We start from the raw sequence: 21417 nt of genomic DNA, 5'->3' as shown, positions 1-21417 counted from the left end.
TTTTCTTTCATTTACTCATGCAGAATAACAGAACACATGACTGTTTGTAGTTTTGTTTGTTTGTTTGAGAGAGAGAGCTGCAAACAGCTGTTTCTATGCTCCTCCCCTTGCTGATGATTTCAGTGATTTTTGTGATTGCTCTGATTAATAAATGTACTCTTTGATTTTTAAACAGTCACCTTATGTTGTTGTTAATTAGCCTTTCTGAGGCTATTGCATTAAATCAATTAATTTTTTTTATGAAAAAAATTGCCCCCTTACGATATTCAACAGTCCCCTCAGTCACTTCATCCTGGCATCAGCCTGAGAGACACATAGGCTACTGTGATATCCATTGACAAGAATAATATATATTCTGGGTGGCCAAGTTTATATTTCCAGTTGTTATCTTTGTATGGTATACATTTTGTAGCCTGAATGATCTCTGTGTTTTGACCTCACGTCATTGTTAGTTAAAGTGTTACAGTCGCTTGTCGTGACCGAGGGGGGCTAAGCTTTGGCTGAGCTGAAGGTCCAGCTTAGTCACCGTTCACCACTGCTTGTATGTATGTTGTATCATGACAGTAGCAGAAATAAGGAGACAATAAAGGTATTCAAATCAAATACAAAACAACTATTAACACTAACAGGCACTAAAGTAGTCTAACTATCAACCAAACTCCTGCAGTGTCTCTCCAAAGTCCACAGGAAGCAGGAACAGGCTAACAAGCACTGAGTCTACTGACTGACTCTGGTACATAAAGGAATCTGGTGAAGTTGGAAGTCTCTGAGCAGTGTCTTCGGTGTTGTTCAGCATGCAGGCAGCAATTCAGCATGTACGAGAGTATGTATGAGAGCTTGTATCAGTATCAGCAGCAGGTGAGTCGATTCAGGTCAGGTTGAGTCGAGTCTATCATACAAGTTAGTTGTACTCAATGGTCTCAGCAGCAAGTGCATACAGCTATGGTAAGCCCCAACGGGGAAAAGGTGTTAGTCAGTCACTATCTGCACTGCTTAAAGCAAGCTAAACATTGTCACACAATACTTAAGTCAGTTTTTAATACAGTTTAAGTTGTTGAAGTTGTTATGCTTCAGTTTCTGCTGGCAGCTAGTCTGGTAACATATAAAGCTGAGTAGGCAGGAGAAGGCGAGGGCTTTTGTCAGTGTCACACTTTAGACTGCAAGTATATGGCTACTTCCTGGAGGCGGTACATATCAAACAAGCAAAATAATCCACACTTAAGATTCAAGCCAGCATTAGACTCTGCCTCTATGCTGATACACGTAGTTGGGCATTATGTCTCTTCAGTTTTTGTACAATACTGCTCCTGGAAATCTGCCACTGATTATTTAGTATTGTCAGTTTTTTATGACTCTCTTAGTTTATTTAGCTTTCTTTGAAATTGCCCATTTTGATTGTCAGTATGTTAATGGCGTAGACAAAATATTAGGAACATTTTTCAATTAAATGCACTTCAGTACACCACCACCCACAATGACCTCAAAGTTCGTCAAGTTGAATTTATGGCAGAGCTGTTGTATTGGATTGCATTAGATTGCACAGGTGTTCCTAATAAAGTGCTCAGTAAGTGTATGTTTCTAATGGTTTTCCCTTATTTTGTCCACCTTATATAAATGTCTAAATAAATGTCTATGTGAATGTCCTAGCTATTGAGGAATGAAGACATTCTAATAAGCATTCAGAGCACAAGGTTTTGACACAGCATTCCTCTCAGTTTCTGTTTTTTTGCACAAAACACACATTTAAATTCCTAACACAGACCTAAAGTCATCTTCTGATTCAGAGAAATTCCAGACAGGCCCTGTCAGACAGCTATACCCCACTTCCACAGAAAGTTCAGCTTCACGTCTGAAAACGAGACACTAATTGTTCTATTTGCTTCACGTCTCTAAGCTGTGTGAGTCAAGGAGAGGGGTGGGTTTGGGTCAGCAAGTACTGAAACATCACGTAACAGCTTACAGTAGCTATGGAGCCTATTTTCTGGAGTGCAGAGTCAACAAAATATCAAATCAAACTAAAGCTGCGCTTCAGGACCTTGGGGAACAGGAAACAAAAGTGCAAAGTAATCATCCCAGTTCTGTAAAATCCAATACCAGTCTTAAAGAGGGCAGACTCATTTAACATGATAATGTTGTTAGAAATGCAAGACTATATTTACTTGATATTCATCAAGAAGAGCGTAGACGACTGCATGGCCCAGTGAGATTCATGCTTAACATTTCCAAAGTTCTTTAAAGAGAAACTTCACACTGAACCCACTTTTTTGAGTTAGTAAAGTACATACACAGTCATTTTATTACACTATCGATGTGTGGTGTGTGTGTGTGGACTTTCTGGCCTTCTGACTGTCAAGTACAATAACTCAGATACTACAGTTTCCAATTTACATAACGTAGTCCAGCATTTTAAATGTTACATAGATAGATATGAGGGAGATGCTACAATATATGTATGTTTACTAAAGGTAAAAGGTTTACAAATATAATCAACTTTCCATATGACTATGAATGGATTCTAGTCCCAGTATAGAGTGTTAGTTGCAACAGTAGCTCCTTTTACAGAGTAATACTACCCTGTAGATCAATAAACAGGGAAATCTAGACATTCCCTTGTACTCCACACCCCCAAAACTACAAGACAACATCAAGTTCAGCACTGTTAACTACAATTCTGTGAATTCTGGATGACCACCAGATACACAGTATTATCTAGGCATTAACTAGATTGAACCAGTGTAGACAGTATGGCAGAGCTTGTGGTGGCATTTGTGTCTGGGTTTGAATGCATTTTTTTGGAATAACTAAAAGTGTTTCAAGCTAGAACAGGGTTAAGGGTTCAGTATTCTTGAAAGACACTAGTCTGATGCTGTCATGGCATCTGCCTGGCTGCTTTATGCTTGCTTCCTGATCTCTCTCCAATAGCTCTGTGTCTTTTGCATGTCTTTGTAGTCTTGACATGATGAATCATACAAATGGGGATAAGGATGCGTGCTCTTGGAGAGTCTCTCCTCAAAAGCATTCATTGTGTTGCACCTGATGATAAAAAAATGAAGGACGTACTTTTTGTAAAGAATGAAAAAAGAGAGTTGACCCCGCCTTACTTTCACTGCACACCAGGTCAATCCCACCATCAGAGAGGGGACTTAATATGCTCTTAGACAACCCAGAAAGCAATTTGTTTGAAGCAGATTGAGGCATTTAAATCACACATTTCCATTTATGGTTTGAACACCTGAAAAGTTCTTGTGGCAGTATAATGTAACACTGCTTCCACACTAAAGTCAATATTTGCACAACTGTGAGTGCAGCATGCACTTAAGTAACCAGGTTACTCAGAGAAACCAGGTTAAGCGGGTGATCAGGGAATGCGTTTACATGTCAGAGAAGCCTGACAGCGTGAAAGTGTTTCAATTTAACAAATACTCAAATTCAAATTCACAGCAGTTCAAACCAACTTTTCTTGACTTGTACTTCTGTCTGACTTTGTGTGAACTTATTTTAGATACAAGGACGCATCTCTCTGTGTAATGACTTCTCCTTTCATCCAGTCGCTCCGCGGTTACCCGTATGCATGAGAAATCTGCGTTCTCCAGAGAAATCTACCTAATCTCCAACCCCGATTACAGAAACCAGGTTTCTTGTTTACATGAAAAATCTTTCTTGTAAAGAAATCAGCTTTCTGAAGAAAGCTGCCTGTAATCTGGTTACTTATGTGCATGGAATCTGTTAAGATGTTACTTCACATCAGGTACTCTTTAAAGGAGAACTCCACTGATTTTACACATCAAAAATCTGTAACCAACTGTCTGCTGTCAAGTTGCATTGTGGGTAATGTAGGTGCCAGGTTTTAAGAAGAAAGAACAATGCATGGAATAAAAAAAAAAAAGATATCTCTGGTCGACTGCATTGATTTTGATCAATACAGCATAACTGCATAAAAACTGTCCATTGTGACTCTGACGGTGTTTAAGAAGTGCGATGCTAGAAGAAGAAGAGGGGGGACAACGTTTTCACAGATTACTTATTCAATGTTAATTGTCAGTTCATATTTAAAGGCTACACTCTCTTTTTCTTACTGTCTTACACTGACAAGTTGAACACAATAGTGATCAAACCATCAGCCCATTAATACATTTTACCTTCAGAGAAGTGAGTGAGTGTATGCGAGTAGGTGTGTACGCGTGTGTGAGTGTAGCCTTGAATTGCCATCAACACCACACACTCTGTTGGTCCTTGTCAAGACTCTGTGCTTGCTGCTTGCCAAAGTGTTTTGCATATTTTTCAAAGGGCCTTAATCAAAAGAATCCAGAGAGCGGAGGGAAATGGTGCTCGGTTTTTGTCAGCACAAACAACAACTTTGCTTTTATGAAGCATTCTCTCACGCCAGATTTTACACATACTGTTTATGATACACTATTGACACTAAACACAAGTGGCTATAAAAGGAAAACCAATTCTGCACTCATAGTCACTTTTGTAGCTTTGTCAGTTCGACCTGCAAGGGAGTTGACTGTAACAGCAGCGGATCAGATACTAGAATGTAGCGCAGAAAAAGGAATCACATTGATTTTTTTCATTCTTTATCCACTACAGTATCTATTTCACATGAGGTGGGATGAAACCTTAATGATCCTTACAGGGAAATTTACAGAAAGAAGAATAAAACATAAATATGACCAGAGAACTTTGAGATTATATCAAGCAATTGATAATTCCCATAAGTAAAATAAATGTTACATTAAAATGTAGCAATGAAGAGAATATCAACATTACGAGTTATAGCATTGTGATGGCAAGCACAATTACATGAATAAAAACATCATTAGAAACTACTGAGACAAAGAATAATTCAATGAAAATATTGACTATATGTCACAGTTCACCACTGCTTATATGCATGTTGTATAATGGCAGTAGTAGAAATCAGAAATGACTTGGAGACAATAAAGGTATGTAAATCGAAGTGCAAAACAATTATTAATGCTAACAGGCACTTAAGTAGTCTAACTATCAATCAAACTACTGCAGTGAGTCTCTCCAAAGTCCACAGCAAGCAGGAGCATGCTAACAGGCTAACAAGTACTGAGTCTACTGACTGACTCTGGTACATGAATGAAATGTATTCAATGAAAATAAATATGACAGTTACAGAATAACTGATATCACTGATATGATGTCTGATCTGCCACCTCAAAAGTTAAACCTGCAATAACAGATTTTGTGGCCACATGGTGGCAGCAGAAACAAGCTGGGAACATGACGTTGACATTTCAACACTAAGTAATTCTATCATTAAGTTGAATGTTGAACTTGCTAGCAAACAGTTGCCTATTTACACATCCAGCAGACACAGTGTAACATTATCATTCATTTGAAGCAAGCCGCAACCTCCGGGGCTGAAAAATGAAGCCAACGCGGAAGTGCCAAAAACTGCAGTTCCTTGAATGGCCACTTGAGGCTCCAAAAGTGAGTCATTCTCCATAGACCACCATGTTAAAATGCCCAACTTTACAGCAGAAATAAACATGTTTACAGACTGATACAAAAAATGGTTTTGGTCTCTGTAGCTAACTTTCCCCTTTCATGACAACTGTACGGGGGGTGAATTTTTTTTATAACTCACCCGTTTAAGTTTTATTACACTGTAAAGTTTTGCATAATGAAGGACATGGCTGCTTTGAGTGACAGGTCCGCCAGCCGCTAGGTGGCTTGTTTCAGCCATTCGGCCCGCCTCTTTGCCCATTTTTGATTGGCTGGGAGTTAGGCAGAGTCATGCACTGCCAAGATGTCGACAGCCGGTGCGGCTCACTTTGAGCTTCAAAACCGCTCTTCAGAAACCAACGAGTGACGTCACGGTAACTACGTCCATATTTTTATACAGTCTATGATTTGAAGTTGTATTTCTGTCTGCCTGGCAAATGTATGTCCAATATTCTCTGTACTTTTAGCTCTGTTTATAGTCTTTACCAACTCCTGAGAAAAATATCGACTCTTTAGATACTCAGTGCTCTACTGTGTTCACCAGCTAGCTGTTAACTGTGTCTGCCTACTGTTTGGTGCTAGTCAGGTAATGTACAGTTGGTTTTACAGCTTTTTTTGTCTGTTGTGGCTAAAAATGACACTAATGACAGCGATGACACTGAATCAGAAATCACGGGCTTCTACCAAAACAATGTGCTGAAAGACACTAAAGCGTTCTGTAAAGTAGAGGGGAACTGAAGTTGAGTGATAATTGTCTGCGGGAACAACAAGGAATCACGTGATCCATTGGTAATATAAAACCATTGATTGTGGAGCTTAGTGTAAGTTAAAGCAAGAAGACTATTTATTACTCATACATTCATTCCTCTCTCTCCCCCTGCTTCTCCTGCTCTCCTATCAGATGATTAGGGGCGTTACTCTTAGTTAACAAATCAGATTTTGCCATGATTTCTTTCAGCCTATCATGTCTTAGCTGCCAAACTTTAAATCTGTTCTCACTGTCAGCTGTCATTTCAGTGCAAATTGTCGCGACCCTCTTTCATCCCATTAACCTCCTCTTCATCACGTCAGCGCCAGGTCTGAGATCACCAGAAGTAGCACGTCTTATCATCCAGATCTCACCACCACCAGTGTCTGGACTCCATCGGGGGACATCCTATTCTATTCTCACCTTCACTTCCCCCTTATAAATATCATGACATCGTGATGGGGTCTAATCACCAAAGACTTCACATTTTCATCATCTTATTATGCATGTTCAATAAAATGATTGTCACTTATAAAACTTGAAGTCTCTCCTGATTGAAATAGTTTTGGTTTTAATCTTTGGTTTAGACAACTAAAAACTACTTGGTTGACCATTTGAACTCCAGGCTTGGTTTTCACTGTCTTTATTTACAGTCTTATGGCATGGTCACTATGAGTCTTTTACATAATTTACAGATAAGTTACATTACTCAGAAATGCTATTCAGTGGCAACGAATGTTACAGCTTTTATGAAATTTGATTTTTTTTGTGTATGTGTATGTCTCAGTTTTTAAACACATGAAAATATATGTATATTATACAAAAAATACTACACACAGTATGTACAGTAATGTCACACACACACACACACACACACACACACATATATATATATATGTGTGTGTGTGTGTGTGTGTGTCAGTATTCCAGGGATATAGGAACACTCAATATTGTTCACATTGTGGTGAATTGACATAATGATTCGTGCAGTATTAACTATTAGCATCTCCTGTTACATCTGTAACCATGAAGGTACAGACAAAAATCACACAGATTCTGTTTATACTGTGGGAAAAAAGTCAAAATAAATTGATAAATGTGAGGCAGGACCTGAAGTTATAAGGAGTGTCGTTTTATATGGTTTTCATGTGCATTTATAGATATTTATCCTCTATAGACATCAAAAATACATTTATCACTGGAAAGAAGCAGTTCCACTCACTCCAGTCACTGATTCCAGCAGTGAGTATGTGTATTCTGATGTTATGACCATGAGAAGGAGAATTCAATCTCTGATACAAATTTGGGTCAAGTTCAAGACCAAGTTCAGTGGGTGAATCTGTTCTGTTTTGTTTCCTACAGCAATAAAGCATTTCATATTTGCTACATCTCATTGTAGTATTGAGTATTGTAGTATTTAAAGCCATCCGCCATAACAAACTGATAGAAAAAACATTATTTCTCATAAACAAAGAAGCAAAGTAGTAACATGGAGTATGATTATATTATTCAGGAGAACAACATTCCAACAAGAAAACTTTATAGCCCCTTCCATTTTGCAACATTATTCTGTTAAATACTTCAAAAAAGACACTGACTTGAATTAAATGCAGAACTGAAATTGTTGTTGAAAAATATAGATTTATTATTTAACATATATGCAATATGCTGCCATTTTGTGTTCACAGACACTTTGGATCATACAGCCATGAGCTGGAGCAAGATAGAAAATAATTTATCTTCTTCTTCCACACCCTCCCTCTCTCCTCTCTCAGGTATCAGGCACATCATCTCAATAAGCTTTATCTGCTTGATTTAATCACCATGCTGGAGGTGTTCCTCTCATCTTTCTTATGGCTAATGCAAAACAATTCAGGCTTGTATAGCCTGGGGACATGGAGCTCAGTGCCACGGCCATGTAAAGGGCTACTGTTTCTGCCGTACTCTGCCAGGCATCACCCCATTATAAACACACAAGGTGAAAAACCAGCACTGCCTTTAATAAGATGTGATTTTATTAGCTAACAAGCAAGACACAGCAGCAGTGTGTGTTTGCTTATTAAATTATTCAGTGTTATTGTAGCGGCAGTCCATAGGGAATGTCCCTGCTAGGAAGACGAGTGAGACGCTTCAATGCTTCAGAGACTATCCCATGCAGACATTTACATAATTAGCCACCATTAGACTCGTATTTTACAGCACAAGTCAATAATTACCCAAACAGTGGGTATTTTGTATTTCTATTCCTTGGTGTGAATCGCGATTGTAATGTGTGTGCGTACATCATCTGTGAGTGTGCAGCACTAAATCAACTAACACTGATGATAAGTCTGATCAAAACACTCATCATCACAACAGCGTCTTTTAAACACAACAGACAGGATGTGTGGACGGAATATGTTTACTTAGCGGAGGACAAATGCTGTCTGCATCCACCTGGATTCACTCAAACACAAAACAACTGCATGTCACAGAAAACAACATGAAATATAAAAGGTATCATGGGCTCTGATATTCAAGCTGCTGATTAGTAGGTGCAAACTTTATTATTTTCTATTTTATTAAGTACTTATTAATGTTTTTAGCTTCCTGATTCACTAATATTTCTACAGTTACTTCATGATTTACTGTATATTATTTGAGATGAACTTATTGGCTGAAGGCTCTTCTCATGTGACGCTCTAAGTGTTTTATCATATCAAGCCCTGTAGAATATTCTTATAACATTTCTACAGAAACTATTGATTCTGATTCTGTTAATTGATTCCAGTTCTTGTCCCTTTCCAGTTACAAAAAAGAGAGGTTAATGTTTAGATAACAAAAACATTTTAAATTCTGTGTTTACTTTGACTTTTATTGTTTCATTAAAATAAGTGAATTCAAAGTACTTTTAAGTGAATATTCTGCTTTTGTTTTGAGTATGTTCTGTTTCATCTTTCCCTCAATGACATAGTGAGCTGTTACCAATTCATGGACTTCCATGCGGACATGAACGCGGTTCCATTCGCAATTTTTTCAGAGGTCCGCAGACACAGACATGTCACATGTGTGCACTAGTACACAGGGCTGCAGCGTGATAACTTTGCAGAGTTGTAAAATCCAGTCTGTGAATATTACAAAGTGCTGCGCAGTGTTTTTCTGATCAGCCTTTAAACACACTAATCTGTTACTCCAACTGGACTTGCTGGATTGTATTTCATTGTCTCACTGGCACTTTAAACAACACACCCACACAAACACAGCCTCTTGTTTTACATAGCACTGTTTTCAGTCTGAATGCAGTTGAGGAGTTCCTGTACTGAGCTGTACAGCAAGAAAATATCGAACAAGAAGAGCAACAGCTTAATGACAACAGGAAACAGTAACTTACATACATACACAGTGTGTCATGGCTTGGTATCCCAGGCTCTACTGGAGGTGTTAGCATGGTGCTAATGCTGGCTGATAACACACTCAGGCTAGGAGACCAACGCTGCGCTGCCTTAAATGTTTGGTCAGATTTTATGTGCAATCTGACTTACAGCTAATCAGTTTCCCACATGCATTGTGCTCTGCTTTGTCGTTTTCTTTAACAAAATAAAGCCACACTTTAAAGTGTTTACCACGGCCCATCCTTCACTCAGTACTGCTGTGATGTTAGCCATGCATGCTCATACATAAACAAATCAACATTCTGTTGTGTTGATGCATGACATAGATAGGTTCTGGCAGATAGCCACATCCTTGCAGATATGTTGCACGTTTACAAACCGATAAGCAGAATTGAAATTAAAATTTCTTAATGATTCCTTTGGAATCGGAACTTTGGAGCCGGTTCTAATTTAGAAGCGGTTCTCGATGCCCAACCCTACTTATCATTATTCTACAGTGAGCTTAAAAGAGAAATCCACCGATTCAGCATTACACCCCTATAACATGACAGTTAAAGTATCAAAATCAATGTAGCAGAACCAGAGATATTGTCTTTTTTATTCTTCTTCCTTGTCAAAACCTGGTGCCTACATTACCCACAATGCAGCTTGAACATCGGCAGTTTGGTCTGAGATTCAGGTGTGTTATATTAGTAACAGCTAATGTAGCCTGAAGCTGTTAGCCTCCAGCAGAGATGAGGATATTGTTTTCATTTTCAAATTTGTAGTCATGTGACATCACTTGAGGCAATGTATCAGATTTCACACAGCCTCCCTGGAGACACAAAGGCTTTCTACTGCTTTTTTCACATATATAAATGCATTTTGATGTGAATTTAATATTTTAAAATAAAGTCAGAGACTGTCAGTCTGTGTCCTGTCTACAGTCTCTCCAGATAACAGAGAAGAGATTTGTCTGCCAGTAGTTGTCAATAACAGGTGCTACTACAACAGTCTAGATGGACAGAGAAGAGGGAATACTCATAACACACCCACATCAGGATTACCACAGACAATATTGCAGACTAGCGCAAACTGAAAATTCCTAGACCTAAGTGAACACGCACTGTCTGTTCCCACCTGTTTACTGACGTCCAACTAGCGGTGAGAGAATGCAAGGAGCCTTATTTCATTCTTTGTAAGTAAAAGGGGATTTAAGGAATTTTATCCTCCTTATACATGATGCCCTGGTGCTGCACATGAGGCTGTGCATTATTTTCAGTTAAAAGAAAGGCTTTTTCTGCAGTTCCAAGGCAGAGAGTCCATTTAAACTTTCCATGAAAGGATCATCTTCCCCCAAGAATATAAATCATAACTCACAGGACATTTGTATAACTGTATAGTATCAACATTCTGTCTAACAATAGAATTGCGAGACCACACCAAAGTTTGATTACAGTGAACCTCACACCACCATTTCACCACATGTAGCAAACTTGGTTGAAAACAGCACTAATTCCTGGTGGATCACTTTGAAACATTAACATGAGCATGTATTTCTACTATTTACATCACGACTGTTGCAACGAAAGATAAAATAGTTGCTGCGGTGATAACTTTCTAGAGTTGTAAAAGTCATGCAGTGTTTTGGCGTCTGATAAGTCTTCACGTATTCACGTATCTGTTACTCAAACAGGACTTCTTGCATCATATATGGTCTGAAGGCTGCAAATGAAGTGATGCAGTTTCACAACATCAAATGCATTCACTTAACTTTTTCTTTTTTGCTTGCTTCTAACAGTTCACTTTACTTTGCGCAGTTCTCAAAACATTTGAGTTCAGACACTTAATGCTTCTGCTCACAACATTCAAGGTTGGATTTGTCACAAAAAGCCTTTTGATCCAGAGTTTCTGGTCAGGGAGAATATTACAGTCAGTGTATGAAGCAGAGGGAAATCTATGGTCTGATGTAAATGACAGCAGAGCTACGGAGTAATAAACTAAAAGAGGTTGTTAAATTTGTTTTCTCTTTTTTCCTCACTAATAAATGACTGCAGGTGTGAACAACCTGAATAAAACGGAGAAAACTGTAAACAACACTATTATCCTAAGTATGTTTATCAACCTAAGCCATCATGAACAAATGATATAGACTAACAATGTCTGACCTGAAGCTGTAAATTATGGCTGCAGAGGGACCTCAGCATAGGTGGGATGATTAACAAGCACATATGCTGTTTCCTACACCAACTGTTGTTTTCATTCATTCGTACAGTGAAATGATTAAGAGACTGTGCAACTATCACCACAGCAGTTTTATAATGAATTGCTTTGAGTATGTTTCAGCGTGAAGAGGAAACACACACAAACATATTAATCACAACTGTGTCACTGTGTGTGAACAGTACCTGTGAATACATGTGTGCTCATGCACAGATGGATGAAAACGAGGTGGGGAAAAAAGCTAAATCTCAAAGCTGTTGGAGTGCCATCGATGGATTGCAAGAAAAAAAAAAGCACAGCTGTGAGAAATCAAACTTGGAGCAAAGGGATCTTATGCTGGGAAGTTTTCAAACTTGGCTGAATTAGCACAACATCCTTGATATGCAACAGGTATTCTATATGATCCTACACTGAGGGGATTACCAAGCAGAACCTTGACAGGGGCAGAGCTGTTACTTCTAAATGGTACCAGGCAGTTTCAATTGGCAAAAATGTACAGCAGCATTTGATCATGGTGACACAGTGGTCCAATGGTTAGCACTGCCACCTTGTCACCTGTTGTGTGTATGAAATATGTATACATATAGAATATGCATGCATGTGGATCTGATCATGTGAAACTAGTTGAAACATGAGAAGATAATCAATAAAGCTAAACAAATTCTTGTTTAGCTGGATTACTAGTCGCGTACAGTAGGCAACTGCCTCTAGGGGCTCCAAAAGCCCCTGACGGTCTTTCATGACAACTGGATTTTGATGATTTGATTACTAAACCTAACCCTAACCCTAACCCTCAACCTAACCCCAACGCCCTAACCCTAATCCTAACCCTAACTCTTTCACTAACAAATCACTAACAGAGGGACCCTGTTATTTTAGTTTATATGCATATTGCAAAATAAAGTTGTGTTTGATCAGATGTCTCAATACCATGAATTATGACAGCCATTCTGTCCTTTATTACTGCAAGAGGGCAGTCAACTGGTTTTACATGTCAAAGACAAGGAACTCGCCATAGGTAGTACTACTCAGCCTGTGAGAACAGTTGAATGGAGTCTTCAGGCTTTGGAGAAGCTCTGTCAAGTCTGAATATTAATCCTGATGATGTCATGTCTCTTTGGTTTGATATTAGCATCTTATTTAATGTCAGATATAAACTAGTGTCGTCAAATATTGCTGTTTCAGCACAATTGTAACATGCGGTTGATCACTCAGTAGGAGCTTAATCCTCATAGGTTTTTGTTAATATGACTTGCAGTTCAGTGTTTTAGTGTTCCAATAAATTTCCACCTCAACAAAAAATAACCCAGTATCTATATATAAAACATGCACTATTTGTAATTACCATGCAACTTTGAGATATTTGATATGTCTGTAAAATAAGAGTCACCTCAAACTTCATCATGAGCCTTGACACACCTATATTGTGTATTGTATACAAAGCAGCCAGACGCTACATTAGAAAGGACTATACCTGGTTTAATAATATCCAGCTGTAACTGTACCTTAAAGAAGTTCATGGTGGAGCCATCCTCTACCACTCCGTACTCTATCTTCGTCTGCTTGGCCAGGTCGTCAGCAGAGTCGATGGGCGACTCCATCCTCTCCACAGTGAGGAAGGCCGCCAGGTTTGCCGTGTAGGAGGAGATGATGATGAGCGTGAAAAACCACCAGATTCCTCCTACAATTCTGGTGGAGAGGGCTTTTGGCATGAGCTCAGATCCTGAACGAGAGGAGCAGAGGGATGGGGGTGAGGCCTGGTTCAGCACTGGGCTGGAGAGGGGGCAGCACCCAGGCCAGGCCAGGCTAGGCCTCTGCACCTGCTGCCTGGATCACACACTCAGACTCAGACACAGACACACTGAGTGGACAGAGTGGGCAGCCTCATGGTTGGACCTGCTGGAGTATATTTAATAGTCCTACGCTGGCCATGTGAGTCACGCTTCCTGTTTGTTCTGGACTGTCTGACTGTCTTTACTCTTCAGCCTCTACTACAACTAACATAGGACAACCCTGTTTTTTTCTTTGAATTCAAAATAAATATGTTAGTGCCTGGTCACACCAGAAAGTGGAAATTCATTGTGCGTTCTTACTGAAAGCTTGGTGACATGCCGTTGAGACTAGATGGCAACTTACTGTAGCTGGCAAGCTATCCACCAATGCTCTCTAGTCAGGAAGAGCCTTCTCAGTTGCTAACCAGAGCTTAGCAATAAGTTTAGGCAGTTTTCCAAGAAGTATTAATAGCATTTAAGATTTCTGTGTCACAACTGTCTGCAAGACATAACTCTTTAGTGGAGCAGTTAATACTCTGAAGGTTATATCAATTTGGACTGAATGCCACTAATATGATAGTGTCTGCTTTTGTTGGACTGTCCAACTCTCTGTTCCCTCAAAGGTCAACCGTGTCAAGAAATCCTGCATTTAGTCAACAGCATGAACTTGACTCTCTATGCTCACCAAAGCCGAAAGTTCCATATGGCTTACTTCATCTCTACCAGTGAATCCACTAATTACATTGATTACATTGAAATTAACTGACTGTCGAAAATGCTGGTCTGACCAGGCCCTTACACTTTCTGCATGGACTTATTTTTTCTGTTCCTTTTACTTAAATGCTGCCAATCCATTTTCATTCAAGTGTAATGCAGAGTGTATGCAGAGCAGGGAGAAGTATATGCGCATGGGTAGAGTGAGTGGGAGGGAGGAAGGTTTGTTGTCCGGGTGAAAGAAGGTTGGCCTGGGTTATATCTGGACTATTCTACTCGAGTGACTTAAACAATTGAAAGCTGGGATTTTGCATGTTCACTCAGAGGGAAAGCTGATAAAGAGTCAGAGAGATAGGAGGTTAAGAACTCTGTGCTCTACTCCCTTTGTGAGAGACTCAATCTGCACTCTCACTTTTCATCAAATTTTCTTTCTTTTCCACAGTCCCCTGAGTGAGCTGTCTTGTTGAGGGAGCATGCAGGGAAAGACATGACAGCCAACTCTAGCCCACCACTACAGATACTGCAATGGGGAGGGAATGGCAGGTTGGAAGGGGCTGCACACCCCTCCGGGTCCCACCCGTACTCCCTCATCCTGGGGTACTGCAAGTTTCAAGGAGATTGTCTCACTGGTAAACTTACCATTTAAGTGATAAGAACTAATGACTTCTAAATGCCATGCTAATGTCAACCTTCAAACATCACAAAATTAATACTGGTTACTTATAATAATAGAACTATAATCATGCCTGTTCACAAGTGGTGTCTGCTGGAATGTGTTTACTGCTAGCATGCCTCCAGGCTTAAATAATGGAGCAATGGTACCACACCTACTCTTTTGTAACACCATGGTAACATTCAAAATATGGGCAATAAAATTCATATTTCAATGCTTTTAGCATGGACCACACAAAATATGTGATAGTTTTTTTAACTAACAGCACCATCGGACTCCTGACATATTACTCACTGGATAATGTAAGGTAAAGCATGTAGTTTCTTCTAAACTGCCAGCATATTGACATATTGACTAAATAAAGTGAATGCCTTGTATTAGTTAATTCAGTATGTGATAACAGAACTAATTCAATTGGTACAAGCACTGAGTCATGTCATACTCACCGCTAATTAATTAATGATTCACAAATTAATTCCATCCACTTCTACGTTGCCATTTTGTCCCTATTTTGCATGGTTAAGTCAATGTCTATTAAACTCAGGACATCTTAAATTAGACATGTTAACACTGACAGTAACAGCAACTGAAAAAGGGGAAAAAAAACTGTAAAAAATTAGTGAATGAAAACAGACTAATAGAGAGGAGAAAATCAGAGCAGCAGTATGGTGAGTAGGACATGAAGATGTAATGATGGAATTTGTACAGTGGACATGTATATTATAATGAATTTATCAAGACAACACATAGACATGGAAGAAGCACTGAGTTTGCATTAACTGCAACAGCATCAAATTTACATTATGTCATTATGATAGAACCCCAGAGCAATCTATTGGGCAGAGCTGGATTATTGCAAAAGCCAACCAGGCAACTTCCTGAAACATATTTCATTTTATGTATTAGTTAGACATGAACATAAGGGTATAGCTCATAGTCCTTTTGGCAATATGGTTTGAAATGTACTATCTAAAAAAATTTAAATGAAATTGATTGAAGTCACTATTGGTTCAGTAATGGTGGAGAAGTAATTTGGTACTTAAAATGTAGAGGGGGCTCCCTTAAGGCCGTTAGGCCTCCCCTACAAATAGGAACAAAACAATGACTTCTTTGTCTGTGTTATCACTTAACATATAAGTTAACCAATGGAACAATCTCCTGAACCTTGTGTGTTTAACCTTTATTAGCCGCAGCCATCCACAATGTCAAACATGGCTCAACCACAGCATCAAAGTCGCCCTGCATGGCCATCAGCCACCCACTTTGCCCATTCATCAAACCACAACCAAGAACAAAAAAAAAACAAGGTAACAGGCATGAACACAAAAACATTTTCATCAGTTCTGTCAGCAGTGGATTCTGCTTATTCTGTGTCCGACCCATGGCCAGCTATCAGATGCAGGTTTGTTTAATAGTGGAACATGTCACCAGCTCAGAGCCTCTTACCCTGTTCCACGTCAGAAACCAGAAAAGAAAAGAGGGGCGACCCACACAGAGAGGCGAGTCGAACCCAAACAGAGCCTGGTTGGGGCTGACTGTCATGTACCCAAGGTAACGTCATGACCAAACAGCACATCCCACAGTTTTCTGGGGGGCGGGGCAAGCCGCCGGGCAAGGGAGCCTCTCTACAGTGTAGACCAGCATTGTGCCATGCAGACACTGTGTGTTCCTCCATTCTAATCCCCCAGCCTTCTGGCCCTCAGCCACATCTTCTCAACTGGTCAACCCAACATAATTGCTCATCATATAAACAACACTACGCTAGGCTGCATCATGTGGCTAAAACAAGTGATATTTACATAAATGTTAACCAGCTCATCTCACCAGTCTTCATTAGTTACATATATACATGCTTTGCTGAAAATCTTTATGCTAAATATTCATAGAATCTTTTGGTAAGGTTTTGTTGGAGAGGGGTTACAGTCAAACCAATCAACATGTTTTGATCTCAAATTGTTTAAACAATACTTGCATCGTAAGAGTCAAATGAATAAAAATCTGTGAAAGAAGTTAGTCAATAATTTGGGGATATTAGTAAGCATGCAGTAAAACTAGGTCATAGCGTGCAACCAGCCAACCAGAGATAAATTATCAGATACTAAACTCTAGAAAAGACTGAGATGTCTGTGGACCTAAAGGGTCAGTTTACCTAAACAAAGACAAAAAACATAGATTGGTTTTATTTGTACAGGTTTATAGATGACACACTGATTTCTGCCTCCACCCCAATACAAGTCCTGCTCCCATTTCTCTGGCAGTTTTTATTGGAACTACTTGATTCTGAGATGTTGCTGTTGGTTCAGATTTTTTAAATTTCAAATATCAACATCGTTTTAATCCTCAAAGATCAAATATCAGTTGAGCTCACCGGAGAAGCAATTGACCAATAAGAGTTTAGTAGTCGGGATTAAGAATTGGAATATCATGTTCCTACAGTACATAGCTTGCTAACTACCTACTGTGGCGACATCCATTAAAACTAGTTAAAGTAAAATGACCATAAAAATGTTGAAAAACGTTGATGAAATGGACGTAACTGTAATTTTAATTTTCTAAATATGAGCTACATGGGGTAGCCACTACAGATTTTTTTCTAAAATCTACTGTATTTCAAGTCAAAAATAATGTTACTCTGACTGGGTAATTATATTTTAAAAATTCAAGCCAAAAAAAAATGTTCACATTACTTAAAAAATCAGCAGACTTACTGTGAACAGTTTTCATATGGACTACATTTCCTCAGGAGAAAGTAGTTCCAATGAAAATGGTTCACAGTGAATTCTGTGACTTATCCAGGGTAACAGTAACATTGTTTCTGCAAGGACAATTTCCTGCTCCTGCTTTTTTAAACATAGCTTTTCCTCACTGTGAGTACCACAACTTTCCTTCACCTTCATTGTGCTGGGGTGGAGACATATATTTGAAACTCTGAACAAATAAAACCTAAACATGGATAGATACCATTAGAAATAAGTGGAAAAATGCTTTGTCATTTGGGTTAACTGACCCTTTAAAGCAGCATTATTGACTATAGCAGCTAGTTCTTTGTATGCTCCATTCCACTGACCAGATGCAAGGCAGACATAGAGACCATGCTTTTCAGGCCTTAAAATCATAACTACCTGTTTCAAATATGTTGCATTGTCAATTGCTTCGGAAGAAATGCTAAACTGAAAATGCAACATATCTCCCATTTTTACATGCATTGTAAAAAGATAAAGGCCACTGAAGATTTAAGGTGATAACATTCAATTTTCTCTTAAACATTGACTGTTTTTCTCAGTCTACAGATGCCAACTAGTTGAGAAGATATGGCATTGGTTTGGCAGAAGGAAACAAAACCAAACAGGCAAAGTAAGCTGCTGAGTTCACATTCTCACTCCGTCTCACACATTTGATTCATCTCAGATATTCTGGGCGGGCACACTTACCTGTTCAAATGGCTGTGAATAGGCTAGGGAAGGGGTAAGAGCTGGGGTGCATGGACAAGGGGAGCATGCAGGAGCACTATCCTCATTCACTGATCACATCACTCAAATCCCAAAACACACTCAGTCTGTCCTGCTGGACTGTACCAGTGAAGCATCTAGCTACATGCACAGAGGCCCCCATGCATGGTCATGGGCCTGGTAAAAGAGCAAGGTTGACCCCCAGCAAAAAAGTGGGACTTGTGCTAGAAAAGGGGGGCAGGCAGAGGCGTCTACCTTGCTGCATGAGAGCTCCAACTCCGAACCAGAAACTATTTAGCAGGGTGAAATTGTTTTCCACTACATCCGAGTCAGGGTTGCAAGGGTGGGGGTTATACCACTCGTAGGGACTAAACCTGTGACAATTAACAAAGAACACACACATATATATGTTTATTGCAGTTGCATAAAGACACATGAAGAGCAGACAATGTCGTCCTACCTGGGGAGACGGGAGAAAAAACAATGGTTAGTTAGTCATGTCCAGAGATGAGACACTACATATCATGCGTGAGAACACTTCCCAAATCAATAAGCATTGCTATGCCTTCATGTACATATCTCAGATTGCTATGCTATTAATTGGATTAGTACAATAAGAGTATATTACATGAATTACTGGAAGATGCTGATTAGGATTGCTTCACTGAATAACCTATTAGTCAAAATAAAGCCTCAAAAATGACTGCTCATCTGAATCTCTCTTGTGTGTTTTTCAATTTTAATAACATACAATACTTGGGGAGTGGGCTTGAATTAACACCACTCATACTCCAAAAGTGGCTCCTCATGTGGGCGTGCTCATATCAAAGGCAATTCCCTCAGTAATTTAATCGATGGGGTCTGAAAATAACTTCATTGTCAGCTGAGAAAAGAACTAATAATCCTTATAATCTTGGAGGAGCATTAATATTCAGCAGATCAAACGGTTCATTCCCATCATGCCCACGCTGGCCCCAGTGCTCCCCCTCACTCGACGCACTCCTCAAGCTGAAAGATTTCTCATTTATTCATGTTAAATAAAAGTGACATTACATTAGTAAAGGTTGATTGGTCTACAATTAAGCATCCTGACCTGATTTGGTTTGTGCCAGAGTAGAGGGGGAACTGGAGCCCTATCTTGACTCAAGCTGTTTAACAGACACAAGGGTTTGACTAATCAAATTGCAATGCATAATGTAGACTTGTCTCAGTGTGGGCCTTTTACTGCACTGGAAGTCAAAAATGATAACTTCAAGTGGATGTAACATCTGCATGGAGGATAATGCAGATGAAAGTGCTGCACCGCTTCATGTCAAGGTTTTGATCCATTGTCCTCTGGGTAAAATACAGTAGTGCTGGGTTGAATACGGTAATACATGGCTCTATATGAAGATGTATGGCTGTATTGATAAAATGACAGCATCATAACTGTACCCTGTCATTGACTAATGGGCTTTGCCATTATAATGTGGTTAGCGGTGGCGTTCCTTTTCACCCCTACAACACTCAGGAGGATATTGTCGAGTGTAGCTCAAGGACCTCTGAATGTCCCCCGATTTCTGCTTTAAGAGAATCCTTGGCCTTAAATCAATCTGTCCGCTCACTCAATTTGTCCCAGATTTGCTTGCATGTCAATTTGCAATGCCAAATTGAGTTCAGCTGAACTGCGACCTTGCTGTGGCGTATGTGACTATGTGACCCAATCCCTTGTGCAGAGGTCTCCGAGTGTGTTTCCTACAATCATGTTGAGAAAAGCCAATTACCGCTCGCCATGAACATGGATGAGCAAAGTTGTCATCAGTGTTGTGCTGGAGCATGGGAGTGTCAGGCAGACTGGCTGTACTGTTGCTGCTGCTGCTGCTGGTTGGGTCAGGGAATGCTAAACCAAGGCCGTTTATAGGCGACAACACAGCTTAACCTGTCTCTCACTGTAGGGCTGTTCAGCCCGTTTGCTGTCATTTTGATCCAATTACACTGCCCTTACATTATCTCAGGTCATCTGTGCTGCAGAGGGAGAAACTTTGAGCAAGGTCAGTGCAGAGATAAGTGCGGACGAAAAAGCAAGGAATTCACCAGCAGCGCAGAAGCAATGTGAGGCTTTTATCTTTCCATGGGGGCAGGGTCATCCTGCAGAAAACTACAGCGATGATACGCATGATAAGGCCAATGTCAGGAGAGATGAATCAACAGCATCACAATGGTCCTGTTGCTCTGTCACAGGATGATAAAACTTTATATTTCTACACGTGAGCTTTTCACTTATATTTTTAGAAATTCTGCTTTGTGCAATAAATGACCAGATCAGTGTACCTTTCATTTCTGTTGACCATTTTCCAAAGCATGTTGTTGTCTTTTAGATTTTTAACACACTTTTATTTCCAGTGAGTTTGACTACTGTAATGGTCTTTGAACAGGTCAGAATGCTGTTACAGCCTTAACAAAAATGCACAAAAGTGACCACCAATTCTCCGGTCTCTGCATTGGTCTTCAGTGTGTCGTAGAACAGCGTTTTTACTGCTGCTTGTCTATAAATCAAAACACATTACCTTCTCTGCCTCTGAAGTAACTGAGTTGCAGTTTGCTAAACATTTCAAGAGGTCAGAGTTTCCAGAGTTACCAACTTACATATCCAGGTTTAAAATGTTTATGTGCTCATCACCTCTGACTGGACCTTAAACATGCATCATTATTCACTTTGCACTTACATCTTACCTATCAAGGATTAATTTTTACGTCTCCATGCTGGTGACAGCCGTGGCTGGAAGAATTATGTTTTTGGGTTCAAATTTGGCACAAATGTCACTTGGACTCAAGTATGAACTGATTAGAATTTGGTGGTCCAACGTCAAAGGTCAAGGTCACTGTGACCTCATGTCTGTCCTATTCTCATTAATGTGATATCTCAAGAACGCCTGAAGAGAATTTCATTACATCTGGCACAAATATCCACTTGGATTGAAGGATGAACTGATTAGAATTTGGTGGTCAATGGTCACTGTGCCTCACA

The 21417-nt window shown here is 39.6% G+C and overlaps 1 protein-coding gene across 4 annotated transcripts in view; it reads right to left on the bottom strand.

The window, feature by feature from the left end:
• The window catches only part of grik2 (glutamate receptor, ionotropic, kainate 2), a 290842-nt gene that overhangs the window by 44616 nt on the left and 224809 nt on the right, over window positions 1-21417 (bottom strand). For 3 of the 4 annotated variants that reach the window (XM_067602509.1, XM_067602510.1, XM_067602511.1), the window contains 2 exons: window positions 18666-18784; window positions 13308-13525 (listed from right to left, as the gene is read on the bottom strand). In XM_067602509.1, coding sequence (XP_067458610.1) covers window positions 13308-13525; window positions 18666-18784 — 337 coding nt within the window. Of the gene's footprint in view, window positions 1-13307; window positions 13526-18665; window positions 18785-18806; window positions 18871-21417 lie in introns of those variants that run through there. The other variant, XM_067602512.1, reaches the window with a different exon arrangement.

This window comes from Thunnus thynnus, chromosome 10 (genome assembly GCF_963924715.1).
Source record: "Thunnus thynnus chromosome 10, fThuThy2.1, whole genome shotgun sequence".
NCBI lineage: Eukaryota > Metazoa > Chordata > Actinopteri > Scombriformes > Scombridae > Thunnus > Thunnus thynnus.
Note: the sequence above shows the minus strand (reverse complement) of the source record. Positions and strands in the feature narration are given on the sequence as shown.